Source organism: Hydra vulgaris, chromosome 05 (genome assembly GCF_038396675.1).
Source record: "Hydra vulgaris chromosome 05, alternate assembly HydraT2T_AEP".
Classification (NCBI taxonomy): domain Eukaryota; kingdom Metazoa; phylum Cnidaria; class Hydrozoa; order Anthoathecata; family Hydridae; genus Hydra; species Hydra vulgaris.
The window spans coordinates 24,047,501-24,059,586 of record NC_088924.1 but is presented as its reverse complement, the minus strand read 5'-3'; the positions used below and the strand labels follow the sequence as shown (position 1 = coordinate 24,059,586).

Here is a 12,086-nt window from a genome sequence, read left to right as displayed (position 1 = left end):
TTATTGAAAATTTTTCACTGTGACTATGATAAATTTTGGAGAAAAATTAGGATCAAATGTTTTATGGAATGTTGAATTGAAAATAATCCTTAGGATAGAAGTTTATTAATACATCCAAAACAAATATAATTGTGCACTTTCATTTTACCTTAGTACAATATAATTGTGTTGCTTTAAAAAACTTTATAAACATGCATAAATAAAAGTCAGTTTTATGAATTTGTTTGAGTTTTATTAATTTTTCTATTAGCCAGTCAAAATTTTTCCAATACTAAACGGTCTTCCTATCTTCCTTACTGTATTATGAGACAGATTTGTCTAAAAGATTGCAATCACTCATTTAATGATGTACTAATAAATAATTTTTAGCTTTTCTGTTACTTCTTTATGACATGAAGGTCAACATTTTACTCAAACTTAATAAAAACAGCTGCAACTTGTTTTTTAGCTTTTTTGTCTTTTAACCCACTAAAAAAATAAATTCCAGACTCATCATGATAGTATTTTGTTTGTAGATATTTTTCAATGGGACTTGATATTATCTGGAGTAGACTTGTGATAAATTATTAAGTTTTTAGTAGAGTGAAATTATTATTTAGATGTATAATATGTGTAGTACTTATTTGCAAAAACATGGCAACCCTTCCCAAAAGGTTTGTTAGAATGGTAAATTAAACGAAATTTGTAGTAAAACTTTACATCAGCTAATAATATGTTTAATTGAATGTTTTTTATTGTTGAATCTTTCTCGAATCTTATTAAAAGTATTAAACTCTGTTTAGAAGTTTCAAACTTTTTGGCTGAATGGTGATATATAAGTTTATCATTTCACTATTATCACTTTATATTTTTAAGTTCCAGCTTTTTTATAAAAGATGCTTTAAACAATGTTATATTAATTTTTTTATGTATTTTGTTAACAATTTACTTGACTACGAATTGATTAATGTATTAGATTTAATCAGATTTTAAGTTTTACTTATTGGTGTTTTACTTTAAGTTTTACTTATTTGTGAAGAACTATATGTTATTTATTGTAAAATCAAAAATTTGTTTTAAACTAAATTAGAATTAATATTTTTATGTGAACAGACCAGCAATATAATATTGATTTTATGACAAACATTTTTCATTGAAGCCTATATTGTATTTTAAATATTTTTCTAGGTGGTTTTAAAATTTTTTGTTTTAGACAACTTCTAACCTTAAATCTACAAATTTATCCTACATTTAAGACAATTGCAAATGCTACTGTGCAATTTGAATACTTTTTACCGCCATTTTTTAATATTACAGCTGAAAGTGTTGTTCAACGTTTTGCTAGAACCGACATCAATAAAATGAAGTACTCTGTAAGAGGTTTTTGCATTTATGTTTTTTAGTTTACAAAGAACTACATAAATTTAGGAATACTTCGAATTTGTTTTTGAATAAACTGAAATATTAATGAGAGATTGATAGATTTACTAAATAATTAGAATTATTACTAAACAATTAAAATTATTACTAAATAATTAGTATTATTTAGAATAATATTTAGAATGATATATATTTAGAATGATAAAAACTTTTTTTTGAAGGGAAACTTATTCTTTTAAATTTGTTAGTATATTTGTTTTTATCAGTTTTGGCAATTTAAAATGCAAATACCATTCAAAATTTTAAAATTACAGTAGAACAAGTTTAAACAACTCAAAAAACAAAAAAAAAACTGGGTTTAGTCCCAAAAGTCAGACATTTTTCAAATCTTGGCACTTTCATTTTAGACATCTATGTTTTATTATATAGACATTGTAAATCTGATTACCAACTAAGGTATACTCAAATAAATTTTGAATATACCTTGGTGAAATAAATGTTGGTGAAATTAGCTTTGTGTAATTTAAAGACTGTTTAATTATTCTCACGATAACATGTTGTAACACTCTAATTATTTTAAAATTGTTATTGTTTTAGTTTGATGGAAAAATTAATGCTTTTGAACCATTTGATTATAATTTTACTGCTTACTATGACAATTTAAAATGCCCTTTGCCCGGTTTATTTTCATTGGATATCCCTTTAAAGTTATCAACTCAAGTGGAATATGGAAATCGCTCAACATTCTTTAAAACATTTAGACAGGCAGTTGAGTGTTTTAACTATCCAAATATTCCAGTTATTATTGATCAACAAGTCCTCAAAGGTAATATTGATATTATTATGAAAATATTTTATTTTGAATTTAAACCAACATTTTATAAATATATATACACGCACAAATACATGTGTATATATATATATATATATATATATATATATATATATATATATATATATATATATATATATATATATATATATATATATATATATATATATATATATTATTATATATATATATATATATATATATAAATATATTAGGCGCGAAACCAGCATTTTTTGATGTTAGAGATTAACTTACTGACATAAAACAAACTTCAAAATTTTATATAATTTTATACTTATGTCAAATAAGGATGCTTTGCAGAAAATTGCAATGATTGTAATCTGAGAACATAAAAGCCCTAATATTTTGGCCACAACTACCCCAAACAAGAGAACAACAAATTAATAAAATATTTTTTATACTACTCCTAAATAAATATATATTCATTGATAAATTCTAAATTTTAAACAATATTCTCTTATTGTTCAAAAGTTGACTAAACAAAGTTTATAACCTCCTCAATTTGAGGAGGTTACACTTTTAATAATGTCATAGTTTTTTAATGTTTTGAGATAAAAAAAATGTTTTATAAAATTTAGAATTTATCGATGAATATAACTTATTAAAGAATAGTACAAAAAATATTTTGTCAGCTTGTTGTTCTCTTGTTTGGGGCAGCTGTAGCCAAAATTTCAGAGCATTTTTGTTCCCAGACTCAAATCATAGCAATTTTTTGCAAAGCATACTTTTTGACATAAGTAAAAACATATACATTTTCAAAGTTTGTTTCATGTTAGGGAGTTAGTTATCTTAAACATCAAAATATGCTGGATCCGCGCCAACTTATATTCATATATGTATATAATATGTAACAAATGCAGGGGAGCGGCAGGTAGGATTAGTACAGAGTGAGCATTTGTAAAGTAGTTGTATCTACACCATTCTTTGACATGTTTATATTTATGTGTGTGTTCATATGTCATTTGTTATGTGTCAAGTGTTACCCTATTGGAAAATGTTAATTTAATGACTTAAATTTAAATAAATTGTTTTTAAAACAGTATTTTGGTAATTTTTATTATGTTTAAAGTTTATCCTGTTTCAATTTTAATCCTAATAAATAATTAATTTCAATAAATATCTTTTTCACTTTGTATTGATATACCAAACAAAGAACTGAAGGAAGCTACCTCGTGTGTAGGATGCATTCGCACAATCTCCATTTTGTGTAAAAGTCATCATAGTTCCGTTATGTTAGTTTTTATCATAACCAAACTACAATGTTAATTAAGCCTGATGTTCAGCAGCATTAAAATTATTTTAAAGTAGCAACTATTTTTGCTTTTATATGACTGTGAAAAGTTTACGAATCATTTTCCTAAGTAATATAGGTATAACGGCAGTCAAAACTTTTAATAAAACTAAAGCAGCATATAACATCACACATGTTCTTCTCCTATATTTCCATGATCTAGTTTCAATGGCAGTGCTTAGATCTACACACATAGTTAAATGTTTTGATAAGTCTTTAAAACGAAGTTGTTTAAAAAGGTCAAATCAATATTTGCATTCGCTTTTGTTTTTTGCAACCATGTGACTACAAGATAGTTTTCATCAATTTTTCTTAGTCATGCATCTGCAAATGATTTGTACAAAGGTTTTACAAGTTTTTTAAATAATAATCCTTAAGCCAAAATTTTACAAATATCTATGGCTACATCAAACTTAAATTGAAAGTTTTTTGATATTCGAAATGATGAATTTGGTAAAAAGTTTAAAACATCTATTATTGAAATAGGATTATATGGCCTACATGTAGAAGGTGACCGGTGCCCCGGCCCCAACTAAAAATGAGGCTTCTTGCAAACCCAGCCCCGGCACAATTATATGAATTAGCTGAGGTTGGTAGCCGGGGCTAGAAAAAAATTTATAATACCTAATATATTAAAATATTATGCTTATATTTACTATTTATTAAATAGTGGCATATATTTATACATTTCTAACTCTAATTTATTTCCAACAAGGTTCAAAGGTTTAACTATAAAGTTATGAGTTACTTTAAAATAAGCCAAAATACTACGAAACGTATAACTGAAGATTTAAAAAGTTGTAAGTTGTATAAAAAAGAATTCATGAAGTTGGATAAGAGTTATTAGCTTTTTTGATGTTCAAAGAAAAAAACTGGAACAATAAAATGTTTTTAGCATTAAGGAACAGATACAGTAAAAGGATGCAACTTGTTGAATAAAAAGCCAAGCAAAAATGAGTTTTGGTTTATCGTTATAGAGATGATAGCTTGTTTGAGCATTGACCATGATTGTTTTGTAGAAAAAAAAAAGAAATGCAACCTCACAATAATGGGAGAGTGGCTCAAGCTTTGCAGATAAAGCAGGTCTAATTACATTTAAAATGTGCTTTAAGACTTTGTCTGAGAGTAAGAAGGTTGTTATTCGTCAATATAGGAATGCAATACTTTTTTGCAGTTTTGTTGTCTAACAAAATAGTAAATTTTAAGTCCAGAATTTAAATCCATAGGCCACTGCAAGCCTTAGGCTGTTACAAAATTTATAATCGGTTGCTTGTTCTAGCATTTAAATAGTGAAGATTTTTAGTCAAGACAAGAGTATAACGTTGAGCCGTCAGCAAATAGAGCCACTTTAGTGTTCATGAAGATCATTATTGTAGATAATAAACAATACAGAAGCAAAGATAGAACCTTGTAGTATCCTTAATGTTACTTGAAATAAAGGAGAGGTTAGGCCTTTATAAATAATAAGGCCTTTAAGAATAAAAACTTGACTAATGCAGTTAGAAAGAAACAATTTAATAACCTCAAAACCTTTGTATAACGAAACTTAACAGAGTAAAGACTAATCGTAGAATAGTAGGAGAAGTTAAAGTGTTTTCCAGAGTTTTGAAAAATTGCAACCACTTGTTAAGCACTTTTTAAAAGTTTAGTAAAAATTAAAGAGAGTTTTGGAGAACACTTTTTTATGACTATGATGGAAATCTATTTTGGAGCACAATCTGTAGCATTGTTTAATTGAGAATTAACTTGAGCATTGAAAGCCAGAATGATTTCGATGTTTAACAACCGGCCGGTTGCTCTGTTTAGCTAACACGAAGAGTATGGCTATTATATTCAAGAGTCAAATAAGAGTATGATTTCTTTGCAAAGAACTCTGCTTTATTCTGGGGAGAAAAAAAGATCAGACCCATGAGTAAGAGATTAAATGTTAGACTTACTTTAGTTAATGACATTATTGAAGACTAACCAAAAGTCTCGAGAACCTAACATCTGAGATAAGATAAAAGAACTAGTAAAACGAGAATAAAAAAGCTTAACTTCAGACAGGACGTTTTTACATTAACTTCTTGAAATAAAAGGACATTTGTTCTAAAGAGAGACGTTCTTGTAAAAAAGATAAAAAAAAGATTAATGTTTAATAGGGCAACTGCTCAAGATGGTCACTTACTACCTATATGTTGAACATAGTGCATTTCATGCAGTTTATAAAAGTGTAAAGTTGAATTTAAATGCAGTATTCAGATGTTTTTATAAACTTTTTCATGATTGTCTTGCTCGTAAGGTAGATTATCAAACAATTTATAGAAGTGATAAGTTTCGTCTGAATTTTTGTTCAACACAATGGGTTGATAATGTTTCTGAATGTCAAAGAGCTTTAGATATTTATAGTAAAGCAATGTGAATTTATATGTCACAAAGTTGTTACTGATGCTGTCAATGATCTTCTGATGCCTCCTAAAATTGCTTTCGTTTTAAGATTTAGCTTAAATTCCATAGTTGTTTTTGAGACATTTTCAGTCAGATTCTCCATTAGAAGCATTTTTACATCAAGAACTTTGAAAAGCAAATGAAAGATCTCATCAGAAGTTACAGTTTACTGTAACTTCTGATGAGATCTTTTATTTGCTTTTCAAAGTTCTTTCAGTTGCATTTAAAACTAATTACAACCACTTCGAAACTGTAACTTCATCAGAAGTTACAGTTTTGAAGTGGTTATATTTAGTTTTACATTTGAGTTGTTGATAAACTGAGAGAAGGTCCTTTAAAATGAAACATATATATATATATATATATATATATATATATATATATATATATATATATATATATATATATATATATATATATATATATATATATATATATATATATATATATATATGTATATATATATATATATATATATATATATATATATATATATATATATATATATACATATATATATTATATATATATATATATATAAATATATATATATATATATATATATATGTATATATATACACACATATATATATATATATATATATATATATATATATATGTATATATATTTTATATATATATATATATATGTATATATACACACATATATATATACATATATATATATATATTTGTATATATATATATATATAAATTCATATATATATATATATATATATATATACATATATATATATATATATATTTATATATATATATATATATTTATATATATATATATATATATATATATATATATATATATATATATATATATATATATATATATTTATATATATACATACATATATATTATAACAAAATTTTTTTAAATATCTATTTTTAAAATCTTTTATTAATCTAGAAAGCTATGGTAGAGGAGTTTATTGGGATGAAGAAAACTCATGTATATATGCCTGCATGAACCAACATTTTTCATGGTATGATTAAGTATATCTTTTTTATTACGTTGTAGGAACTTTTATTATTTAAATTGTTTTTTCTTTCTTATTTTTAAAATGTTTTGACTAGTTAATAATTCAATGACTACACTGCGCGACAATATGATAAGACACCCCAAAAAGATTTATAAAACTCTACTATACATTTATATTTAAAAATTAATTTTTATTGCAAATGAAAGCAAAGGGTTTACAACACTAAAAAACATTTTAACAAATTTATTTTTAACATAACTCGCATATTATAAAAAAAACAACCGTTTTTTCAGTGCGACAAAATTATAAGACAATTTAAAAAAAATTGTTTTACTTGCAAACCGCAGTTTTGGGCAATTAAGAATATTTATTTGATGTAAACACCAAAGACGATTATTTAACTGTAAACTTTTGTGAACTGTCAAAAATTTAGTTTAGGCTTTTTTTATTAAGTATAAAATAACAAATTAATTAATAATGGGTGCTGCACCGTTGAGTCCATATGAGAAAAAAGTGCTCTCTAAGTTATCGAAAATGGGTCACTCTGTTTTTTACGTGGCTAGAGCTATTGGACGCAGCTAAACTGTAATTAAAAACTACGTTAATAGTTCTCATATGTATGGAATAAAAGAAGTCTTGATGGAAAAATAAAGGCTAAGGATTATCTTTTAATTGTTCAAGAATTTTTAAGACGTGAAGCATCTGTAAAAGATGGCGAAAATTTTGCTTTTTAGCAAGATAATGCCAGCGTTCATACAGCAAAGATAGTAAAGGAATATTTCAACAGCAGTAAAATTGAAACATTGAAGTGGCCAGCTAGATCCCCAGACCAGAACATTATTGAGAAAGCTTGGGAACAGCTGTGACATTATTATGTGACAAACTATTGATTGTTTAAAATTGAGACGTCTTTATATATAAATTACAATTTGCATAAAATTTTTCAAAAGTGTTTTATAATTTTGTCTCACTAAAAAATTTTTTTTTAAATAAAATGCGAGTTAGGTTTAGAATAAATTTTTTTATATGTTGTTTAGTTTTGTAATCCTTTTGCTCTCATTTTCTAAAAAAATTAGTTTTTAAATATAAATGTAAAGTAGAGTTTTATAAATATTTTTGGGGTGTCTTATCATTATGTTGCGGAGTATAGCTTTCGATGTATTTGTCCTTTGGACAATTTTTCGGTAATTCCTAATCAAGAATTGTACATGAATGGCTCGAATACTGATAATGTTAATTAGCTAGAAACCAGGATCAGACCTAAGAACTATGGATTTTTAGGTTGTATCAAAGTCAGCAAAGTTTTTTGTTTTTTTGATATTGAAAATTAAGTTTTTAATAAAGTTATTAAAAAATTCTCTATCAAATAAAGTTATATAAGAAAAAAAAACAACAGTTTATCAGCACATATTATCAGAGATATTGTTTATATATATTTAAAAAAAAATTGTTCAAATAACATTAAAGCTAAAATATTTTTCTCATTTACGCCTCTTGGTTAGCAGTCATTTAATTTGATTACAATAAATAGTTAAGGTATATTGTAAACCAAATTTATATTATACAATCATACTTTTATTATTGGGTTCAAAAGACATTTAAATAAAGCGCAGATTTTCTACAATGCAGATAAAGAATAACCACAGCTTGCACTACCAACCACTAGCTGCCTTTATTTGATTATTGAAACTAATCAATTTATTATTAAAGAAAAAAAAAATCATTGTTTTAGTACCTTATATCTGTAGAATGGCATTTTTACAGGTGATGATGGTTTTTTGTGTCAGGTATAAAATCTTACCAAATTTATCATCCTGAAATCAAAAACAGATGTTTTGAATGGTCCTTAGAATCAGAAATGCTCTGTGTAGCTTCAAGGAGCCCCAGAGGGCATTTATAACAGCATGCCTGGATAAAAGTGTTTTTTAGCGATTTTCAATTGAAAATACCGTTATATATCCTTTAACTTTATGAAATATACTGGAACATACATTTACATCAAAACTTTATCTAGCTGTTTATTTTATGGGTGATTTAGTTTTTTGGCCATTAATGTAAAAACAAAATACTTATAACAATAAAAAAAAAGAAATTAAGATTTATAACATCTGGAAAAAAAAATTAAAGCTATCTTTTTTTTCAGATAATAGTTTATAATCTGGAAAAAAAAAGATAGATTAAAGTCAAAACTCTTACTCAAAAAATTAAAATGTTTAATGTGAAGTTTTACAAGTATATCTTAACTGCTAAATAAAAATAAGCAATACTATTTTCAATTTAACATTCATTTCTACATATAAAAGCATAAAAATAAAGTAAAAAACAGAAGAGAAAATAACAGGATAAAAATTGTAGAGAAAAAAAAAAAGAAGTAGAGAGCTACAAAAGTTGCTGGTGGAAAATCTTTGGTATAAAGAGCGGGAAAGCATTAATAATTTAAACCAATTAAAATACTTAACTACATATTAACTGCCAAAAATGTTCCTGGATTTCAGAAGCTACTAAACCAGTTAAGCATTGTTTGTGAAGAACTAAAAAGTTGGTGCAAAGTTTTTGAACCTCGAAAATTGTAGATGTTGCATAACTGTAGCATAACTGCTATAGTTATGCTATAGTGCAACATTTACTGTTTTTAAGGGGCACAACTAGTACATTAGGTGTACCCAACTGCATTAACTAATTTTTTAAGTATAAACCTTTTTCAAATTTTCCGAAATTTTTAACACACTTATTATTGTTATTATTTTTTTATAAATAACTAAGTTCATTTGTGTCATCTTTAATTCTTTATGTTTTTGTCACACTCTGTGGAACGTAATGTACTATTGTATTTATTCTCATGTTAGCCTAGAATTTTTAAATTATTTCATTATGTGCTTTTGTCTAACGCGAATTCTCTAAATCGCTTTTTATTATTTATTGCTAAAAATTATTTTTTAAGTTCTTTGTTTGATTTTTGTGATGTTGTTTTTATTGACTTCATAACTCATAGAACTCGTTGACTCGGTTTTAATACTAGTGACCTTGCAGGCACTAAAGTTTTATTTAAACTTTTTTCAGGTTTGTACGGTTTTATTCAAACTTTTTTTCACTGATTTTCATCAAGGTTATCCTTGATTTTTTAGCCTGTTGTAGTTACAGTAATGGGTATTTTAGTTTTTTATACATTTTGACAGTTTATTTGTTTTCACTGCATTGCAGTTGATACCACCACAAATATGAAAGATTAGAATTTAAACTGCAACATTTTAATTTGGGGGCCACTATGATATTAATATCTTATTCTCATAAATTCTAATTTTATCGTTGGCTCAATATCATAAAATACTACCCTGTAAGGAGTGGAAGGTCCGTAATAACATGAGTTGTTGATAAGTACTTAAAGAAGTAAATCAACTATCTATATAAGTAACTATGCCAAAGTTTTCATTAAATTGATTTGTTTTTAAATAAATGTTATTGTATATCATTTCAGCGCATTTCGTTGGTATAGCAATAAGATTACTGAAAGAAAGCATTTCAAACAAGGCTTTTTTATACAATACACATGCAAATATCTTTTTATTTAAATTATTTAGTTTTATCTTAACATGCTTTTGTAAGGATATGAATTAAGAAGAGCCTGAATATAAACAATAATTGAGGAAAATTTGAATAGAAATATGATGTGAGTATAAGTTGAATAGAGAAATAAACACTAATAAAAACTGATTAATTTTTTCAGGACAAAAGCAGCATGTTTTTTTTCAAATGGTGAAGAAATTATGTGGAATGGTGAGTTTTATTTGTTTTAAAATCACAATAAGTTTTATTGTATTTACAAAATTTAATACGTAAATTTATTTTTTATTCAACAATTATTTATATAAATGAAGTTTCTAAAATAATGCTACTAGTAGCACTAAAAATAAAGTAACCAGAAAATGTTAATAGAAATAATAATATATAAAGTAAAGGCTAATCGAAGTACTGAACTAAAATAAAATGAATTATAGCCAAGAATACAGTTCATTGTCTATTTTAAATTTAGTATTGGCTACAATGTTAGGATTAGAAAATAAATATTAACAAAATTCCAAATAAATACTCATGTTAGATAAGGTTCTCAGAAAGAAATATATTTTAACAAACAGAATGCAATATAAACAAAGTATTATGATGCTTTGCAAATAAATTAATATTGAAGAATTAATATTTTTATTATAAAAAAATAAATGTAGATTCTTTTTCAAAGTACAAGAGCAAATAATTAACAATATTTTTATTCTCAAAAATCCTATTTAGTTATATAAATACCATACACAATACCATATACAATATAAAATACCAAATACAATGTTTTAAATTGAATTTTCATTTATCTATCAGTTTAGGATAATCTGGTGACATTTAGATTATTCCACATTGTTTGCAAGAGTTGTTTATAACTTCTTGATGTCTATTCAGTTTGATTTGTTTAATTTTCATCTTTTTGGATTTTTGAATTTGTTTAATTTTCATCATTTTTCATTGTTTTTAAATTTATTCTTTTAACAGCCATTTGTGAGAATGTAAAGCTATCATCAATCTAAACATTACTTTTAATTTTTGTTGAAGGGATATACTTTGGATATATTTTCTATTTCTGGATATATTTTCTTTTTCTTTTTCTATTGTGTTTTTATTTTTAATCTCCTGATTTTTGCAATGTCAAAACAACTTTTTAAATTTTTTGTTTTCACAATCAGAATGTTTTAGTGCTTTATTTAAGTTAACTTAATTTTCAATTTCAGATCAAATAAGGTGGCATTGATCATTTAGGTTCTACATATAAATTAATACCTTTTTTTTCAATGAAGGCGGAAGGCCGCTAACTCATTATTTAACGCAATAAATTTCTTTTAAAAAGGATTTGGGTCATTTGGCTGGTATAAGCTAGAGTCTTGTTTATAAAAAACGGAGCCTAGCTTATGACCAGCCCATATCATATTATAGTACTAAAAAATTTTTAATTTTTTAAAATCCAGAAGATTTCATATGGAGATGAAAAGACCAATTTTAAAGCTCTTTTTATCGTTTTTAAAGCCATAACATTAAAATTTTTAAATTTTCACTTTGTGTGTGTAGGTAAAGATTTATTTGATATTATAAAATGGGCTCTATTTTTTTCTTTTTTATT

General features: G+C 25.2%; 1 protein-coding gene across 1 annotated transcript in view; it reads left to right on the top strand.

Annotated features, from left to right (window-relative positions):
• The window catches only part of LOC136080705 (uncharacterized), a 200,251-nt gene that overhangs the window by 174,825 nt on the left and 13,340 nt on the right, over positions 1-12,086 (top strand). The window contains exons 10-13 of the mRNA XM_065797695.1: positions 1,193-1,352; positions 1,957-2,185; positions 6,856-6,931; positions 10,653-10,702. Of these exons, the coding sequence (XP_065653767.1) occupies positions 1,193-1,352; positions 1,957-2,185; positions 6,856-6,931; positions 10,653-10,702 (515 nt within the window). The remainder of the gene's footprint in view (positions 1-1,192; positions 1,353-1,956; positions 2,186-6,855; positions 6,932-10,652; positions 10,703-12,086) is intronic.